This window comes from Camelus ferus, chromosome 22, assembly GCF_009834535.1.
Source record: "Camelus ferus isolate YT-003-E chromosome 22, BCGSAC_Cfer_1.0, whole genome shotgun sequence".
NCBI lineage: Eukaryota > Metazoa > Chordata > Mammalia > Artiodactyla > Camelidae > Camelus > Camelus ferus.
Window position 1 is genome coordinate 16,294,496 of NC_045717.1, and position 18,742 is coordinate 16,313,237.

An 18,742-nucleotide genomic window follows, 5' to 3' on the forward strand; every position below is an offset into this window, starting at 1 on the left:
GGTGCATGTTGTTGTGGTCTTTTACCCTACGGGAAATCCATCCATGTACAAAGTCCAAAGCATGCATTTGGGAGGTCGGGGAGCCTGGAGCCTAGCGGCCTCGCACGCCCTCACTTCCACCCGGGTCGCGCCTGGAGGCCCCCCACCCCAACCCCGAAGCGGGAACTCGACTGCTGGTCTTCCCGTGGCGGGGGGGATGGGGGAAGAGATTGGAGGTGGACTTATATTTATGTATTATGATTTTCTGAGTTTTCCCAGTTCTCCGCAGTGGGTTTATGATGCTTTTATAGTCCGAGTGAGGGAGAGGAAAAAAAATGTTACCCTTAGAAAAAAATAGATTTCCCAAATGCAAGGAGAGCGGGAGGGAAGTCTCCGCACTTCCGGGGCGCTGGGGGCGGGGGTGGGAGGCAGCCTCCGGGCGCGAAGTTATTCTGGTCTCTCGGCACTTCTGCAGCTGGCGAGCTTTTTATAAACAGGACAAGTCCCGCCCCTCGTCTCCTGAGGAGCAATCAGGGAGATCAGAATTTTCCTGGGGCCATACGCCACTTGCCGGGTGTGAGGACCGGAGTTGGGGGCTCAGGGGCCTAGAATGGAGGACAGGGTCTCGTTATTCCACCGCCCCCCACCCCATTCTGATTTTCTCATATCAAGATTTGGGTGGGGGAAAGATGGAGCATCTTAGACCCCAAAATCCCCATCTCTGAGTCTTGTTTCACCAGGATGGAGGAGGGAGGGCTCTCCGTTCCCGTCTTTTAACTCAGTAACCAGGGAGGAGTAATGCATCTCCCATCCTGCGTCTTTGTTGTTGAGTCTTTGAACCTCGCTCGTACCCTCTCTGTTTCCTGGTTTTTTTTTTTTTTTTTACTGGAGGCTTTGTGAATTTCGGGGACAGGCCGTTTCTCTGCCCTACTTCCACCATTTCTTCGAATTTTTATATGGAAAATGGGACTCAGAAAGAAGAGGGGTTCCCGGAGCGTCCGTCAGCCCCTCCCTTCTTTTCTGGAAATTGATGGGTAAGGGTATTTATTTTGAACCCAATAAATAGGAGACATGGAGCATCTTCTCGGACCTCTTCCTATTTTCTGGGAATAGGGGGTATTTAACGAGAAGTCACAACACCCTGGACTGGGCCAGGAAACTCTTGAGTCTCTAACCTGGGGTGAGCGGGGCGGGGAACGGTAACGCCCCCAGAAGACCCAGGCTCTGCCAAGGTCTCGGCCCTTCAATCTTTCGGGAACCACCATTGGACAGGGGGAGGGAGTGGCAAGCTTTGATTGGCTACTCAGCCCATCGCTCGAGCGCTTAAGCCAGTGAGAAGGCGCCGCGCAGCCCCGCCTCCCTAACGCTGGAGAGAGGCGGAGCCGGCAGGCGATTCCACCCCCCCCTGCACCGCTTCCGCTTGTTACTGGATGCGCTCGCTGGGCCCCGCCCAATTCTCGCGTCAATCTGCGTGGGAGCCCCGCCCCTCAGGCTCCGCGGACAACCGGGGCCTTAGCTCCGTGCGTGGCCCCGCCCCAGAATTGCGTCACGGTCGTATCTGCATATGAGGCCCCGCCCCTATCTTTGCAGGACGTCACCGCGGACTGCAGGGGCCTGAGCTGCTGCTGCCGCTGCCTCCGCTGCCGCGCAGCCCCACATCGGCGCACTGGGGGCCAGATAACCACCGCTGCCAAAAAAGTCGCCGTCGCTAGGGTCGTCACCTCACCAGTGCAGGGCAAGGTGAGCTCCCGGGCGGCCCGGTGCGTTTCTGCTCGGAGCACCTACATAACCTTCATTTGACTGATGGTCTGGCTGGGATCGGGGACAAGGTTAGCGGGCTTTAAATGGGGGAAAGGAAGCGGCGGTCGCGGGCCTGGGGAAGGGTAGGGTCCTATCTCCCACTGCCTGCTGGATCCTCACCCCGACCCCAACCCCCAACCCCTCGCTCTGCGGCGTTGGGGGAGGGGAGGCAAATGCCTTGCGGGAAGCTGTGCGCGCGGGAGGCTCCGTGCGTGCGCGTGCGCGTGGTGTGCACACGCGTGTGCGCGCCCGCCTGTGCAGGCGAGTCTGCGTACTCTTGCTTGTGTACCAGGGTATGTTCGTGTGACCCCTTAGGGGTCCCTACCCAAGTTTGTAAGTGCTGCATGCGTGTGGAGGGAGAAGCGTGGACTGTGCGTGTGCGTGCACAGCCATGTGCATACATGCACCGAGATGGGAGCTCGTGTAGGTGACGTGTACTCGGCTGCATGGGTGGAGGACGCAGTGCTCATGAGTGGGTTTGCACATTTGTATATGCATATCGGTGTGCAGACAGCTGTCTGCCTCTCTACCCTGTGCACTGTGTTCGATGTTCATATATGCACAAGTGTGTATGGATGAGTGTGTGCCCTGCTGTGTGCACGTGAGCGTGTGCACGCCCTGCTCTTATCACGTGATGAACCTGTTTCAGCCTGATCTCTCCCAGCCTGGGAGTCTGGGAGGAGGACTGCTGACACGCGTCCCTGCAGTACCATACCCGCGTGTGCACGTGCGCCCGCGAGGCTGAGTTCTGAGGAACATGAATGATGGGGGGTGGGGCCGGCCAGTCACCCCTCCTGGCACAGCTGTAGGGCTTAGGTTACAGCCAGACCTCGGGAGCAGGCCTGCTGGAGGGGGCTGCAGGGGTGTCTCCATGCCCTTCCCTCTGGAGGTCCTCCCCTGAAACCTCTAGCTTTTCAAGGTCACGGCCCGCCCTCTGCCATGGGCCCCATCATTAGTGCTGGGGCTCCTGATGGGTAAGTGTAATCTCTGCACACTAGTCCCTGTCTGGGAACTCTAAAATTCTCCCCATCCTGTGCCTGGGCTTGGGCGTTTGGGGATGGAGGGAGACTTCTCATATTGGCCTATACCCCACACCCCCAGATGGCATCCGCCACAGACTCGCGCTATGGGCAGAAGGAATCCTCTGATCAGAACTTCGACTACATGTTCAAGATCCTCATCATCGGAAATAGCAGCGTGGGCAAGACGTCCTTCCTCTTCCGCTATGCAGACGACTCCTTCACGCCTGCCTTTGTCAGCACTGTAGGCATAGACTTCAAGGTCAAGACCATCTACCGGAACGATAAGAGGATCAAGCTGCAGATCTGGGTGGGTCCAGCTGGGGGGCTCCTGGCTCCATAGCTCTCCCTCTCCAGAATAGCAGCCCCAGCTTTGCCTGTCTCTCTCCTGTCTAGATTCATTCATTACACACTGGGCATTTATCAGGTGCTTACTGTGTACCCTGTGTACCAGGGGCTAGAGACACAGAGGAAAGTGCCCCCATTCTCCCCTCAGTACCTAATTAGTGCTCTCCAGGGGTGGAGAAGGAGCAAAAGCTGGGTCCTCTCCTAGCCCTGACATCATTTGGATGCATCATTTGCTTGGTGCCTCAGTTTTCCCATCTTCAAGTTCTTCTATGTAGTTCTATATGAGGTTTCGGATGGAGCTTGACCCTCAACCTCATTCCCTGGGACAGAAGCAGGCTCCTCCCCCAGGGTCTTCTGGCCACCTCCCTCAACGCCTTCCTACCTGAGGGAACCTGCTAAATCCCCTTCTCTGCTCACAGTGCTCCCACAGCTCCCACCTCACTCCAGGTAAAACCTACACCCCTCCCCCGGCCAAGCTGATACCCCATCTCAAGCTTCCTCGTTGTTCCTCAAAGGCACCGGACGCAGTCCTACTTCAGGGCCTCTGCCCAGGCTGTGTCCTGCCTGGATTGTCCTTCCCCTGATCCCCACATGGCTCCCTCCTTCATCCTTCAAGTTTTAAAACGGTACCCCAGTGCATGCTGCCCATCCTTGTTTGGCTTTATTTTTCTCCTCAGTCCTACCCCTCCAACATAGCATACATTTTCTTCGTTTTCATGTGTTTATTTGTCTGTTTCCTGCCCTGGGCTATCAGTTCCACAAGGGCAGTGATTTTGGTCCATTTTTTTAACAGTTGGGTCCCCAGTACCCAGGACAGGTCAGTGCCTGGGACACGTATTGAATGAATGCAGGAATGATCCTATAGTTACCTTAGGATGACTGAGTACCACATTCATGGTGCAGGCAGTCGGTTCATTCTCCCTGACCTACTGTGCCTCTGGGCAAGCCCCCACTCCTTGGGGCCTCAAGGCTGGCTGGACTAGACAATCTGAGTTCATTTCCATTGAGGAGTTTCCGTGTGTGTCCTCTCTGACTCCCTGTTTTTTCTTCCCCAGGACACAGCGGGGCAAGAGCGGTATCGAACCATCACGACAGCCTACTACCGGGGCGCCATGGGCTTCATCCTCATGTACGACATCACCAATGAGGAGTCCTTCAACGCGGTGCAGGACTGGTGAGCATGCCCCCACCTGCTCTTGGATGGTCTTCTGAGCCAGGCTTGGTGCAAGGCCTGGGGTGCAGGCCGAGATGAGGGAGCCCCAGTCTCTTAGCTGAAACCTAAATAATAATGTTGGGGTCCCAGACTGCTACCAATTTATAATCATTAAAACAGTGTGGTACCAGCTCAAAGTACTGGGAAAAAATATTTCAGGTGGAAAAACGAAACTGTAAACACGTAAAGAAAAAAAAGTCTGGGAGGGACAGAAAATATAAAGACAGTTTGCATAGGATAGAGAATATAACATTTAAATTTCTGCCCAGAGTAATGATATATTTTTAAGAAAACGTTTGTATTTGTTGAGGAGGGAGAAATCTTGAGGGGGATGGATCTGGGAAGGGTGGGAAAGGCTGCTTGAAAGGACTCCCAGGATCAGTGAACTGCTGGAGCAGATACGTGCAGAGAGGAAAATGTTCCTGGCAGGACAAAGGCAGCGAGGAGGGACAGAGCCTGCCTCCCTAAGGAATAAATGGGAAGGTGGGGTGAGCGAGGGGGAGATGGGGGAGAAGGGGGTGGAGCTCAGATTCTCCAAGCCCTAACCTGCCTATGTCATGGCCTCCTCCAGGTCAACTCAGATCAAGACCTACTCGTGGGACAATGCCCAGGTGCTGCTGGTGGGGAACAAGTGTGACATGGAGGATGAGCGGGTGGTGTCGTCGGAACGCGGCAGGCAGCTGGCTGACCACCTCGGTGAGTGCCCGGTGGGACTGGACACCTACGTATAAGCTAGGAAAGGAACACAAGCCCTGAAAGGGGAGGAAACATACCCAAGTTCTCATAGCAAAGCCAGGGTGGAGCCTGGATTCCAAGCCAGGCAATTCACACTTTCTGCAAACTGGCCTTCATCCAGGAGCTGTTTTAGGTGGGTGTTGATGGATGCTTAGGAGTTCACTCTGCAGGAAAAGTGACTCATTTATTCTGATACCCTTACTGCCCAGCTTCGTGGTGGGTGTTGCTAGGCCCCTGAGCTTCCAGCTTTGTGAGATAAAGGGAGGGACCTGGGCTGGGGAGTTCTTGGAGGAGCCAGGCTCTGCGTGGTGTAGTAAGGCTTCCTAGAAGTGGGACATTGGATCTGGTACTTGAAGAAAGGGTGGTCTTTCAGACAGAAGAAATGGCATGGGCAAAAACCAGATGTGGGGAAGATCTTGTGTGTTTTGGAAATAGTTTCATGTGACTGGAACGTGAGGATCATTTGGAGGAAATGTGGCTGACTGTGTAGGGCCTGAACCACAAGCTGAGAAGCCTGACTATTCGGAGGGCAGTAGGGAGCCATGGAAGGTGTGTGAGCAGGGGAAGGCATGGCTGGACCTGAGTGTCAGATGCCGCCAGGACCAGTGAATGGGGCTAGGCTGGATGGTGGGAGCAGGGAAGTAAGTCTTGCTAGGGCTCTGGGGATAATGAGGAGTTTTAGGGTGAAGAAAGAGGGGCAGGATATCAGTCCAGTGTTGCTTCCCGACAGGACCTGTCAGTGGTTTTAACATCATGCAGTTGGTGCTGGGAATCTCCAGGTGTTGCCTGCCCCTTAGAGTGTCTCTGGGAGTGGGGAGACCACGGTCCTCACCCTTCCCTTTCACCACCACAGGATTCGAGTTCTTTGAGGCAAGCGCCAAGGACAACATTAATGTCAAGCAGACCTTTGAGCGCCTGGTGGATGTCATCTGCGAAAAGATGTCCGAGTCTCTAGACACGGCCGATCCCGCAGTCACGGGCGCCAAGCAGGGACCACAGCTCACCGACCAGCAGGCGCCCCCACACCAGGACTGCGCCTGCTGAGAACTGCCCCGCCCCATCCTGGCCCCGCCCCCTATCCACCCCCCTGGGCCTGAGCCAGGCCCCCTACTCGCCATGGGTGCGAGTCCCCTGCCGCAATTTAGCCCATCACCCTATTTATTATCGTAGCTATTTATTTATTTATTGGAGATGTCCCCCAGGGGCTCGGACGCCCCACCCACTCTGCGCCCCACCCTGTACATACAGCCCTGTTCCCGCTCTGCAGTGGCGTGTTGTGGCCCTGTGAACTCACCGCTCACTCTTCTCCCCAGACCCCACCTTTTTATAAATTCACCCCCATCAACAGGTATCAGTTTTGGAGAGGGGCCAGATGACACCCCAGGGCAGGCTGATCGAGTAATGGGAGGTAGCCAGGCCTGCCAGCCCCTTAGTTGTGACACAGTGGGCCAGGGTGGCTGCAGGAGTCTCAGCGTGAACCACGGGGTGGGTGAGAGCCGGGAAATGGCCTGCCTGGCTACTGGCCTCATGGTTGTACCTTTTTTTGGAAAGGGGACTGCTGTGGGTACTCACCACCCTGGGACACCCCCTACAAGACCTATTCTGACATCATGAGTGTCAGACATGCCCCTCATTCCCCTGGGAGATATGACAACACTACATACCCCCAATAAAGCGAATGGATGACACAGTGTCCCTCTGAGTGCCAGCATGCCAGTGCGGGCTTTGGCCATCCACAAGACTGTCAATTTCAGAGAGAATTTAATGGAATCTCCACAGCCCATGACCAGAGGATGGGACAGGAGGTTGCCCAGCCCTATCTGAGGCTCCAGATTTTGGGGGCCGACTACTGGCCGTGCTCCTAGGGTATGGGCAATGTCTCCACCTTGGTCCCAGAGCCCAGCCCACAGTAGTGTTAAGGGCTTGGGACTGGCTGGCTGGCTGGGGTCCAGGGCTGAGGATGGAACATCTGTTGCCAGTCACTAAGGCTCCCCTAGAAGGGCTGAGGGATGACTGTCCATCTTCATTGTTTGTTCGTTTCCCCAAAGTGAAGCCTGGCAGTGCGCTTGGAGGGGGCAGCCCAACCAGATGTCCAGGTATCAGGGTGGGGCTAGAACTTGGCCCAGGAGCATGTTCCCCTTCCAGCCCAAGGCAGCTGGTCAGCTGAGGATCAGTCTTGTCCTGTCCGGCATCCTGCTGGAGCACGAGGCAGCTCAGTCTGCATGGTACCCAGGGCCACGCAGCCTGGATGTGTCTGGGAGCCTGGGATCTGTCCACACAAGAGGGTCTGGTTACAAGCCCCGTTCATCCCTCAGGGCTCCTCCTCACAGAACCCTCCACCCGTTGGGGCTGGAGTTACCCTCGCTGGACAGATGCAGCAGGGACCTGGCTGAGGTCACATCAGACAGCAGAGGTGGGCTTGGTTTTCACCATACTGGTCATCAGCTCCCTGCCCACCCACCACAGGGTGCAGGTTGTCACAGGCCCTCATCCTGGAGGGTAGCTGTACAGCTGTTTGGGGCTCACACATGTGGCCCCCCAGGAGTCCCCTGGGTGCTTGGTCTGCCCACTGCGCTCACCCGGTATTTCAGATAGGAGAGGTACGTGTCCCAGCCCAGTGTCAGGCCGTTGATGTAGGTGACTCGGAACTGGGGGGGCACGAAGAGGAAATTCACCAGCTGCGCAGCAGGCCACACGCACCAGTCAGCCTATGGGGAGGGGTGAAATGTAGTGAGAGGCGGGGTCAGGAGGGATCTGGTGGGGTCAGGTGGCTGTGAGGGGTGGGGCCTTGAAAGGGGGTGCCTGTGAAAGGGAGAGGTGGGACAGATGCAAGGGGGTGGAGAATGAAGGAATAGGCGGGACCTGGGCAGGCATGCCCACCTTGTAGAATTCCCAGAACTTATCTCGCAGCTCCTGGCAGCTCTCACCTAGGGTCTGGCCCTCCAGGCAGCCAATGCCTAGGAAGGAAACCAAGAAATGAGAGTGTCAGAGGATGGGGAGTACTAGAGAGGGTAGGGTGGGGCCCCTGAGGGACAGGGTGTCCCAAGCAGAGGGACTAGGACATTTAAAAGCCCTGCAGTGGGAAGGGCACACAGAGAGTGGCTGGTATGGGTAAACAGCAGAATAACTAGGTCCCAGTGAGGGAGGGAGGTGGGTTATGAATAAACACGTACCCTGAGGTATGGAAACACACCTTTCCCAAGGCAGAGGCTGTTTTATTACCAGTCCTTTACAAATAAGGAAATTGACTCTGGGGGGCAAGGAATGGGCGAGTCTCCAGAGCCAAAGGCTGGAATGACTGTACCCCTTCAACCCCAGTTTCAGCTCCTTTCCCTTCAGCCTTAGGGCCTTTGCACGTGCTGTTCCACCTGCCTGCTGGTTCCTTCTTCAAGTCTCAGCAGAGTGTCCTCTCCTTTGGGAAGCCCTCCCAACCACTGTCCATGGCAGCCCCATCAGTCTTCACTCTTCCTACACTTAGCACCATTGTCTGTGAGTCTGCCATTCACACCTGCCTCCACTGGGTCTGTCCTATTACCACTGTAACCCAGCCTCCTGTCCAGGGCCACCCACACAGGAGGTGCATTTTTGATTCCTTCTTAATACAAAGCTGGCTCTACCCCTCCTGACCTATAAGGGGCAAAGCACAAGCTCACGTGGCTCCTTACCCAAGAAGTACCAGACACCCAGTGTGGGAGAGGCCACCAGTTGGTCGATGAGAACCTTCCTGAGGACGTTTGGGAGGCCACGGAAGCCGGATGCAGGGAGCAGGTGGTCCAGCCAGAGGTACCAGTAGTGCAGGAAGGGGCCCATGCTGCAGCCCACTGCAAACATGCTCACTGTGGGCAATCCAAGAGTCGGGGGCCGGGGGCTCGTCAGGCCAGCAAATCCCCCAATCCGCTCCCTTCCTGGCTAAGACCGGGTTAGCTTCATTCGCTTCCAGAGCCCAACCGTGTAATATTCCATTATTAGTCCCACCGCCAGACAATGTTCCAAGGGCTGTTTTTGCATCTTCTTGTCTCATTCCTTCACCACCCTGTCAGAGGGTTCTACCATCGCCCCATTTTCCAGAATAGGAAACAAAGGCACAGCGGGTAGGGAAGTATGGGGCCAGGGCGCGACTCCAGGCTGGCTGGGGCCAGATGCTGCGCCCTTAACAGCCCCGGATGCAGCATCCCGTGCTCAACGCTAGGTCTCTCAGTGCAGGAGGGAAGCAGACGAGGTGGTGGGTAAGGACCTGATCCCCAGGATAGGAGTGGACAGAAACCTTACATCTTGGAGGGAATGAAGACCCCAGTGGGGAGGGGACGGAGACCCGGAGATGGGCTACCTAGGGTGAACGCGGAGGTCAAGGGTCTTGCCAGGGACTGAGGCCATGGGTCAAGGGTCAGGGCGCGAGGGTCCAGTTCACGGGTCTCCGAAACAGGTCGGGGCCAAAGATCCTGTGGAGTCAAAGGCCAGCAGCACCAGCCCCTCACCTGAGCGCCGCGGGTCGAACTTCTGGCCCGTCCGGGCGCGGATCTCCCAGGACTGGCGCACGCCATCTCCGGCTGCCATGAGAGCGCCGCAGCCCAGCGTATTTGTCACGAGCAGCGCACGGCCTTGGAACAGGGGCTGTCCCGCGGCCCATAGGCCGCGCACCCAGCGCCAGCCTCTGGACGCCATCGCGAACGGGGACCCAGGAACCGGCGCACCGGGCCGCCCCGCCCATGCCGACCAATCGCGCGTCACCGCAGCAGCGGGGGTGCCTATCCCGCGCCGTGTTAGCCAATCGCACGCTGTTTGCGCGATTTGCACGCCCTCTCCAAGCAGCGCCAGTCAATCGCTAACCGCTCTCTGCTTCACTATACCCGCCCCGAGAGGCATTAGCCAATAAAAGGCCGGTATCCCTTCCCAGGCCAATCGCTGAACGAAGCCTTACACCGCCTTCTGCGCCTTACGGACCAATCACAAATAGGCTTCGCGCCACAGCGCGCATGCCAATTACTGACTTCGACTCTCGTTGTCCCGCCCCTTTATGCTCTGGCCTATGGGTAACCTTCGCCATATTCAGCCCAGTAGTGCACTGGCCAATCGGAGGCCCTCGCAGACTAGCTGGCAAATCACTGACTGTCGCCCTGCCTCTCACGTTGAGATGGCCAATCTTAGTTACCGAGTTCGCCTGTCTAGTTGCCCTCCAGTTATGCAGATTCTCCCGGAATTCCCGAGAAAGAGTTCGGACCTGTGGCTATGACAGCTACCGGGGCGAAGGTCCAATCCCTCAAAGACTGAGGAAAGTGGAGGCGGAGCTACAGTTCTGCTGCGAGCGCAGGCCACCGGGATTCTTGTCTAGACGTTGACCTTGGTCCTGACTATAGCTGGTCGTCTGACCTTAGTTCCAGAGGAATAATAATTCAAACTTTAGGCACTGTTCTGGGCACATTACGTGCATTAAGACATTTTACAGCAAATTTGTACTGCTGCAGGAACAATTATATCCCCATTTTATCTCCTGTAGGGGAAAATGTGAGTTGCAACGGAAACCTATGCACTACCTACAGGAACAGGGTGTCGCAAACTATAGCCTAGGGGCCAAAACCTGTCATCTCCTGTATTGATGAGGCTCAAGAGCTAAGCATGTTTCTTACATTTTTCAATTGGTCGAGGAAAAAAAAATCAAAATAATACTCTGGGACATGTGAAAGTTATGTGAAATTCAAATTTCCTAGTCTATAAATAAAGCTATACTAGAACGTAGCCATGCCCATTTATTTATTTTCTGCTCTCACGACAGTGAGTAGTTGCAACAAAGATTGGTCTGCAAAAATGAAACTATTAACAATATGGCCTTTAAAAATTCTTTTTGCCCTGTGTTAGAGGACACCCTTTAGGGTTTTCTGATTTTGACTCTATGGGAGATATTTTATAAACTCAGTGGTAATAACGGATAACAGCGAAAAATAATTCTTGCCTATAGACATGCAAATGAATTCTACCAAGTGGAGAGCCGCTCCCCCCAATTTTTTTGCCTTCATTTGTACATTCATTTTGCTGTTCCTATTTTGTCTGTTGTTTGGATCTCCTTTGAAGTGGTTTTTAACACCTGACCAGTTCCTTTTATTAATAACAAGTTAACAATAATTTTTAACACATGCTCATTTTTATATCTGTATGAGAGTCATGATTTTACCTTTTTTTGGGAGAATTGTCCTTCAACATTTCCTATTGCTGTCAAATACCTCACTGGTATTCCAGGCTCTAGATTTTACTGCATTTTGGTTGAAAACTTCCAAAATGGTTAAAAAGGTGGGTGAGTGGGGAGTCAAATTATGATTCATGGAACAGAGTCAGGTAAACTTTGTCAACAGAGAAGTGCACTTCACGGTGGCTGAAGCCCTGGCACCTCCAAAGGGATGAGAGAATTTTGCTAGTTCTCTATTTTTCTCATTTTTGTTTTCTTTTCTATAAATGCATGCCTTGTTTTTGGTGCTTTTATGATGGCTAATGTCACTGGCTTGGTGGCATCAGGGACTGGGTATTTAGCTTCATGGGCTGACCATTTGGCAATATCTATCAATGGATTACTGGTTTCTGGCTGAAAAACAATGGAGGATCCATTAAGAATTTTGTGCCCACCAGGAGGAACAGATTTTGTTATCTAGACCTGTGATTTTGTGTGTTTCCATTGAAGGAGTTCAGAACATACCACCCCGAAATATGCTGCTCTGGCAGATTGATTGCTTTGAGTTAAAGGCTCTTGGATCTTCCTTTTTCTTCCTGAAAGCAGGAGATGAAATTCCCATGGGAAAGGTGCCCTCCCAGTACTAGGAGGAAGAAACGCTCTTAACACCAGAGACAGGAAATCAAGGCTGAGAGAAATCTGTACAAACACGTCTTGTTGAAATAACTCATCTTCTTTTAGTCTCCCCATGTATTTTAGTTGCTTTCCTGCAATTGACACACTGTACAGCCTCATAAATAACAAGTCTTGGGGGCTTCCTTTTTCTTGCAAAGACCCCCATGGACATGTAAATACATTTAGTATGCTTTTTCCCTGTGAATCTGTCTTGTGTGTCAGTCTCAGCTGCGGATCCTAGAAGGTGGAGGAAGGTTTTACTTCTGCTACCATTTCTGCATCATATGTGGGCATGTGATATGCACATGACTTACCCCGCTGACTCACCTGGCTCACGTGGTTAGGGGGAAGTCTGCCATGTGTCTCTACTCCACTGTCAAGTTAGCATTTATCACTTTCCCTACTCTTTGGAGTTGAGTTCCAAAATCCAGTCCACTCTCAGGATTGGGCTGAGGTGGCGGAATTAACACTTCACCTCCTGAAAGAGAGACCATCTCCTTATACAGATTTCATCAGCCAATTTCAAGAAAGCAAGCTGGGCTTTTAGGAGCCAGTGCTTACAAAACCCTCACAGGAAAACTGGCTTGTCCCTGGCTTGCAGGGTCAGCCTTACAGGTCAAATCTGGCCAATCAAGATCCTTGCAATAATTTGGGAACATCAAAGAAGAGAAAAATTCACCAAAAGGCAGAGATACTGCAAGTGAAACTCGAGTTCTCACCTCGAGTTAGCAAATGATAGAGGTTTTTAGATTTGAAGTTTGAGATTCCTTATGGAAACTTCTAGTAAAGCAAACTGAACGCCTGCTGCACCTGTGTAATCAGAGCAAATCCCATGAGACCAGCCAAGGAAGATCTTTCTTTGAGATTATTTTTAATGAAAGGGACAACTCAAATATTATTCAGCCATAAAAAAAAAAAGAGAAGGAAATCTGGCTACTTGTGGCAACGTGGATGAAAGTGGAGGGCGTCATGCTAAGTGAAATTAGCCAGACAGAGAAAGACAAATACTGTGTGATTTCTCTTGTATGTGGAACCTAAAATGGTCAAACTCATAGGAACAGAACAACGGTGATTGCCAGGGGCTTGGGTAGGGGATGGGGAGATATTGGTCAAAGGGTACAAACTTTCATTGTAAGAAGAATAAGTCCTGAGGATGACCTGAATACTGCAGAGTGACTTTTGTTAATAGTTCTTTATTGTATACTTGTAAGTTGCTAAGCAAATACATCTTCAGTGTTCTTGCTACACACATCAACCGCTGATCACATAGAACTGTGGTAGGTATTTAGTGAGAAAAAAAAAATCCAGGTATAAGTGGACCCACGCAGTTCAAACCTATGCTGTTCAAGGGTCAACTGTATTAGAATTAGGAAAACATTATCAAGCTGGGTGGGAAAAAAAAGAACTCTTTCTTCCCCTGCCCCTGTGAAAAAGGCAGTTTTGCACAATCATTTCAATATTTCTGATCTATAAACCTGTATCTTCTTTGAACATCTGACCAGTTTCTTTCATTAATCATGAATTCAATAAAATCTTTAACAAGTATTCATTTTACATCAGTATGAGAATCATGATTTTTCCTTTCTTTGAAAATTATCCTGTAACATGCCCTGTTGTTCTCAGGCGCCTAAGCCTGGCATTCTAGGTCCAAATTTTGCTGCCATCTGAATCTCTGCACACTTATGCCCTTTCCTGGAACACTATGATACCCCCTTAGTGAACACATTCTTTCAAATTCCCGGGACAAGGTTCCTGCCGCATCCTCTGGTCTTGCCTGGCCCCAGTTACCATTCTTTAGCTTAACCCATAACACCCAGAGTAGGGTCAGCCAAAAGGGGTAGCTAGGGATGTTTTTTGAATTAATGAATACATTTTCTGCCTAATGAACTTTTAGTCACTCTTCAAAACCCCAGCCCCAATGTCCATTTTCCCAATGCAGGACCTTCACTCTTCCTCTGGACTTCTCTAGCCCTGGTGCCTCTCCATCTGGCCCATTGCTGCCCGCCATGGGACTAGGGATGTCCATCTGGCTCTGCATCCCCTGGACAGGGGTCTTCTCAGGGGTCCCAACATTGTGCAAATCCAGAAGAAGGGGATCTGCTGCCTTAGCAAATGAATCACAACATCCAGAAGTGTTTATTGAACAAGTTTCAATGTAGCACCATTCTCAGTAGGGCAAGATTCTTGATCTAGGGGCAGAATTTTGAGTCCCGGATTAATGGAATGTGTAGAAGTTATCCAGATGATGAGTAGTGGTTGCTGAGAGTTGGAGATCAGAAAACGAGGGCAGATGGGATCCTTCTCTTCCTACATCAGCCCCCTCCCGGGGCACTGGCCGTCACTTGAAACAGACTTCCTTGTGGGAACTGGTCATGATTTGGCAGACATCCGGCTTCTCGCCCTGGAGGAGATGGCCATGAATTGGGGTCCTGATAGGAGACCCTACCCCCACTGGCTGAATCCCTCTGGTCCCCATACAGCTTACCTGGTACAACTGACAAACGAGGCGTAAAAGCTGACCCTGCTTTTTCATGGGTTTCTACACAAGCAAGACAGGAGGTCATAAGTCCCACCCACCTCAACCAATCTGTGCTTGGTCCAGAAGGGGCTGCAAATGGCCCCAAGTCTGGCCCCTGCCTCTTGCCTCCCAGATCAGTGGGCACATCAGTCCATCCTCCCACATCAGTGGGCACACCCATCTGCCTGGGGGCTGACCTGAGGGCTGCAAGAGTTCTTACCCCATTGACGACGACCCAGGGCACATATTCGTGGGGTGGTTGCAGAGCGTCTGTCAGCTGGGCGTTGATGTGTAAGAGCTGCATGCCACGGTCCCCCATTGCGCACTCCATGATGGTGTCCGGGGACACCTTTGGAGCATAGATCTGCAGGCACTGAGGGCAGAGGGGGACCTGGTCAGCTGGGGCATTGCCTCAGCTTCCTCCCTGTTATCTCCCCAACGGTCCCCCAACCAGCACCGCTCCCCCAACCCGGCCAAGCCAAGCTTCTGTTTCCTCACTGGCAACGGGGGACAGTTGGGTTCACAGGGATGCAGCAATGCCCACAAGTAGTAGGTGCTTAATACATGCCTAAGTGGAAGCCCCCAGGGCAGGGGCTCAGGTTGCTCCTGTCTTCCATAAGACCAGACCCACAGCCCCTGATCCCTACAGTGTTTCACTTTCCTCAGAGCTTCCATACATGCTGTTCTCTCTGCCAGAAACACCTTTCTTCCTCCTTTGTACTCCCCCAGCCCCACTATGACTGTGCAGGGCTAGGGGTGTCTCAGGATGGCCCAGGTCTCTTGGGTGGCCCAGATGTTTGATGAATGAATAAACAATTGGGGCAGATGAGTCATTCGTCTGGGAGTTCCTTTTCATAATCCTCCAGGGAGAGAGGTCCTGTCCTGTCACTCCCATAGAGAAGGATCATCATCTATGTCCCTGCTCATTCCTGTTCATCCAAGCCCAGCTCAGAGACACCTTGTCCAGGAAGCCCTCCCTGATCTACCCATGTCCCCAGAAGATCTTCATTCTCTCGATTCAGAGATTGAGGCTATGAGAGGGGAAGCCAATTTCTCAGGGCTGCACAGAGAGTGACCGTCAAGGTAAAGACTTGAACCTGGGTCTGTCTGGATGCAGGGAGGTCAGGGCCCTGCAACCCAAGCTGAGTGAGGGGGCACTGCTCACCGGCTTCAGATTTTTCTCCATGTCATCCATTTCCTCAAGGCAGACAATGGTTAGGAAGGCCACGTTCCTCTCTAGCTGGTCCAACAGGCAGGCCTAGGGGTGGGGGCAGGCAGGCAAGGATGTGAGGGGGGCCCAGAGCACCCTGAGACCACTCTGGGAATAATCACGGGTGTCCACTAACAAAGTGGAAAAATGAAGACATGATGACATGAGGGCAGACAGGCAGAGGACAGTGCTGGTCCCAATCCCTTCTGAGCCTCGCTTTCACCTTCCTTATCATGGACAGTTTTCCCAGCCTCGGTGCTCCCCACCCGGGAACTCTGGGGCTGCTCACCTCCACCTTGTTAAGCTTGCATTCCTGCTCCCCGTGTTGACATGTGAACTCCCACTTGCCACTGATGTTTCGTTCCTGAAAGGCAGTGGGATGAGTGCTGGCAGCCCACCTCCTTCCCCTGCCCTCCTCCCCTGGCCACGTGCCTCAGTTTCCCCAGTGCCCACGTACCTGAGCGTTTCCATAGGGCACCAACGTGACATTGAGGATCTCCTGGACCAACAGCCACGTTGGGAAAAGCTCTCGGACCAGAAAATATCGGCAGCCGGGACACAGCGACTCATAATAGAGGCTCACATTGACAGGTGGTGGGTCTGACTTCCCCAGGGGCGCTCTCAGGCATAGCTCACCAGCCTGGGCGGGAGGAAGGGGTATAAATCAAAGGCAGCCCTGCTTGGTTCTCTTGCAGAAAGGGAGCTGCAAACAGTAGGTGCCCCGTCTCCCACTCCTTCCAGACCTTGCCAGGTGGAATTCTGACTCTGAGGATTTACTACGTCTCTAAATCTTCCTACATCTCAGCCTGTCTGCAAAATGGATGTGACAAGATTTGCAAACAGTAGGTAGTTAATGTGTACACGAGTCTTGCTTCCATCTGGGTGAGCTGAAACTTTTCACCCAGGGGGACAGCAGGAGGTAAGAATTCAAGTCATGCACATTTCTGGTCACTGCTGTCAATCCTGCCTTCTGTGGTGCATACCGCCAATGCACGCTCACTTGTTGCCACTTCATCCCTAGAGACTTGGCCCTGAGCTGAGCAAGGTCCTACACCCCCGCTGACTCCTTATTTAGTCTTCCCCTCAGCGGGCCCACTGAACTCCTCCCAAGGCTACTGCAGAGGCGGCACCTAATAGGTGCTGACTTCCGGCTACAGCTGAGGGGTGGCGGGCGGCGGTGTCTGTGAGCAAGTCGCTCAGCCTTCGGGGCATCTGCTTACTCCGCACCAGAAACACGCGAGCTCTTCCCGGGCCGAAAGGCACCCAGTAAGCAGCACCTAGTGAGAGCGGGTAGCCATAGGCAGGCTTAGCTTGTCTGGGCTTCCCCTGGCATGAAAGAAGAGACTGATTTCCGCTCCAGATGTACACAGTAGGTGCTCAATGCACCCTGGGTGGAGGGGCAGCGGGGAAATCCGGGTTACGGCCGAGCGACTCAGACTCCAGATGGGGAAGCGAAAGGGAAAGGAGTGTGGCCAGTGTCAGGATTGAAGTGGATGGGGTCGGCACCGACCCAGGTTAGCGTCCCCTCTGGACCCTGGTCTTCCCTGGAGAAGCCCGGGAGAGAGGAGGAGCCGCCGGCCTGTCGCCTGGGCGCCGGTCCCGTTGGCCCGCCCGCCGCATCGCCGTCCCTACCTTGCAGGGGGCCGCCCCCTCTGGGAGTGTTCCCAGCAGGGACGCCCGCGCCGCCGAGGGGCCCTCCAGCAGCAGCAGCAGCAGACGCAGCAGCAGCAGCAGACGCAGGAAGGGCAGGAGAGGCAACGAGGCCATCACAGCGGGGACAAACGTGCGACGCCGGGAGCAGCGGCCGCGGGGAAGGAGCCGCCTTTAACCCGGCGATGGCCCAGCCCCCAGGCCGGACCCGCCTCCTGGGGCCCACGCCCCTCGGAGGCCGGGCCGCGTCTCTGGGTATCTCTTCTTCTCCGAGTCTCTTTCCAACCCGACCCCCACCCGCACCCCTGCCAGGTGCTGGGCCTCTGATCTCCTGGACAACGGGCTGCCCTTCGATCCCCCCAACCCTTCCCCACGATCAGCCCCGCCCAGTCACGTGAGGCTGGGGCTCAGGCACCTTGAACAGAGATGAGGTGGGGGCTTAGAGACAGAGTCACAGAGAGACTGGGAGATAGGAGGGTCTCTATGGCCCCACGGATCCCTCTGGGGGTAGCCAGGGTGATCCAGGCCCCTGGCCCAGCCCAGGGACCCCACCTCCCCACCCAGTGCTGGGATGGGGTGGGGTGGAGGGGGGCCATCACTTGCCTAGGAGTGGGCAGGGGCTGTGCAGCCCAGGCCCCCTCCCCCGAGCGTGGCCCAGGCCCTCCCTCATCCCCAACTTTCAGCCCCTCCCCTCCTCAGGCTCCCCAGCCCCAACACTCTAGATCCACCAGCAAAGTCCAGGTCCCGTGGGGCTGACTCAGACTTGGCTGCAGCTGGACCAGAAAGCAGAAGCCAGCTCAGGGAGCGGCGCCTCGCTTCACTTGGACCCCCACCTCTGGCTGTGGGTGGAGGGAGAAGAAATTAGCTGTTCCTTCTTTCCACCATCCAAGGCTTGAGAAGGGGGGCATTGCTGCTCTCACAGTGAGTTCCCTCGCAGGAGAGAATCCAGGTTGGAGCTATCACTCTCTGAAGCCTGTATATGGGGTGGGGGTTGCGGATTGGCCATGTTGGACTCAAACCCACAGGAATCAGCCAGACCCAGGTTTGCCCGGGAATGCTGGGTACCTCAAGTGATGAAGCCTCAACTTCCCCTTCTGTAAAATAGGGGAAGTGAGGCTGAGGGAATAAAGCAAGCCTGGAGGGCTCAGAGGTAGAGGGAGGGTTGCCCCAGATTGGGATCAGGGGTGGGACAGCTGGGTTTGTGAGCCTGGGAAGGTGTTGATACTACACCCAGAGAGAATAGCCTGGATGAAGGCTTGGAGACTGGAGGTGTTGAGGGAGTAACTGAGCTGATCAGACTTTGCAGGGCCTTAAATGCCAGGCATGACTTATGACCAGATCTGGCAGGAAGAAACACCCATTCCTGGCCCAGAAAACAGCCCAGTCCTCAGCTCCACAGCTTGTATCTCCCGCCAGTTCTAGACTGCGTAGCCACGTT

The 18,742-nt window shown here is 54.0% G+C and overlaps 3 protein-coding genes across 5 annotated transcripts; 1 reads left to right on the forward strand and 2 right to left on the reverse strand.

Annotated features, from left to right (window-relative positions):
* The first annotated feature begins 1,561 nt into the window (after positions 1 to 1,561).
* RAB3A (RAB3A, member RAS oncogene family) lies at positions 1,562 to 6,787 on the forward strand. Of its 2 annotated transcripts, none has more exons than XM_032465277.1 (5): positions 1,562 to 1,719; positions 2,881 to 3,108; positions 4,202 to 4,320; positions 4,931 to 5,055; positions 5,948 to 6,787. In XM_032465277.1, the coding sequence occupies exons 2-5, from the start codon at positions 2,881 to 2,883 to the stop codon at positions 6,136 to 6,138; spliced, it is 663 nt and encodes a 220-aa protein (XP_032321168.1). In that variant the 5' UTR covers positions 1,562 to 1,719; the 3' UTR covers positions 6,139 to 6,787. The 2 variants fall into 2 exon arrangements, with proteins under 2 accessions (XP_032321168.1, XP_032321169.1); XM_032465278.1 differs by having other exon boundaries at positions 1,567 to 1,808.
* Positions 6,788 to 6,841: 54 nt separating this feature from the next.
* MPV17L2 (MPV17 mitochondrial inner membrane protein like 2) lies at positions 6,842 to 9,815 on the reverse strand. Its single transcript, XM_006174843.3, has 5 exons — positions 9,570 to 9,815; positions 8,760 to 8,930; positions 7,975 to 8,051; positions 7,674 to 7,802; positions 6,842 to 7,363 (listed from the first exon to the last, which is right to left on the reverse strand). Exons 1-5 carry the CDS (start codon positions 9,754 to 9,756, stop codon positions 7,265 to 7,267), a joined length of 663 nt encoding a protein of 220 aa, XP_006174905.3. The 5' UTR covers positions 9,757 to 9,815; the 3' UTR covers positions 6,842 to 7,264.
* A 3,284-nt stretch (positions 9,816 to 13,099) lies between these two features.
* IFI30 (IFI30 lysosomal thiol reductase) lies at positions 13,100 to 17,711 on the reverse strand. Of its 2 annotated transcripts, XM_032465268.1 has the most exons (7): positions 17,287 to 17,689; positions 16,112 to 16,294; positions 15,944 to 16,018; positions 15,610 to 15,702; positions 14,665 to 14,817; positions 14,412 to 14,465; positions 13,100 to 14,327 (listed from the first exon to the last, which is right to left on the reverse strand). In XM_032465268.1, the coding sequence occupies exons 1-7, from the start codon at positions 17,419 to 17,421 to the stop codon at positions 14,265 to 14,267; spliced, it is 756 nt and encodes a 251-aa protein (XP_032321159.1). In that variant the 5' UTR covers positions 17,422 to 17,689; the 3' UTR covers positions 13,100 to 14,264. The 2 variants fall into 2 exon arrangements, with proteins under 2 accessions (XP_032321159.1, XP_032321160.1); XM_032465269.1 differs by lacking the exon at positions 14,412 to 14,465 and having other exon boundaries at positions 14,186 to 14,327; positions 17,287 to 17,711.
* Between the last annotated feature and the right edge of the window lie 1,031 nt (positions 17,712 to 18,742).

Coding starts and splice junctions, on each gene's coding strand:
- RAB3A (XM_032465277.1), top strand. CDS start 2,881: ATGGCATCCGCCACAGACTCGCGCTATGGGCAGAAGGAATCCTCTGAT. Junction 4,321..4,930: donor TTCAACGCGGTGCAGGACTG/GTGAGCATGCCC, acceptor GGCCTCCTCCAG/GTCAACTCAGATCAAGACCT. Junction 5,056..5,947: donor GCAGCTGGCTGACCACCTCG/GTGAGTGCCCGG, acceptor TCACCACCACAG/GATTCGAGTTCTTTGAGGCA.
- MPV17L2 (XM_006174843.3), bottom strand. CDS start 9,756: ATGGCGTCCAGAGGCTGGCGCTGGGTGCGCGGCCTATGGGCCGCGGGA. Junction 7,803..7,974: donor AGTTCTGGGAATTCTACAAG/GTGGGCATGCCT, acceptor CCCTCCCCATAG/GCTGACTGGTGCGTGTGGCC. Junction 7,364..7,673: donor TCTCCTATCTGAAATACCGG/GTGAGCGCAGTG, acceptor TTGTGTGGACAG/ATCCCAGGCTCCCAGACACA.
- IFI30 (XM_032465268.1), bottom strand. CDS start 17,421: ATGGCCTCGTTGCCTCTCCTGCCCTTCCTGCGTCTGCTGCTGCTGCTG. Junction 16,019..16,111: donor TGCCCTATGGAAACGCTCAG/GTACGTGGGCAC, acceptor ACTGCCTTTCAG/GAACGAAACATCAGTGGCAA. Junction 14,466..14,664: donor CCTGGGTCGTCGTCAATGGG/GTAAGAACTCTT, acceptor TTGCTTGTGTAG/AAACCCATGAAAAAGCAGGG.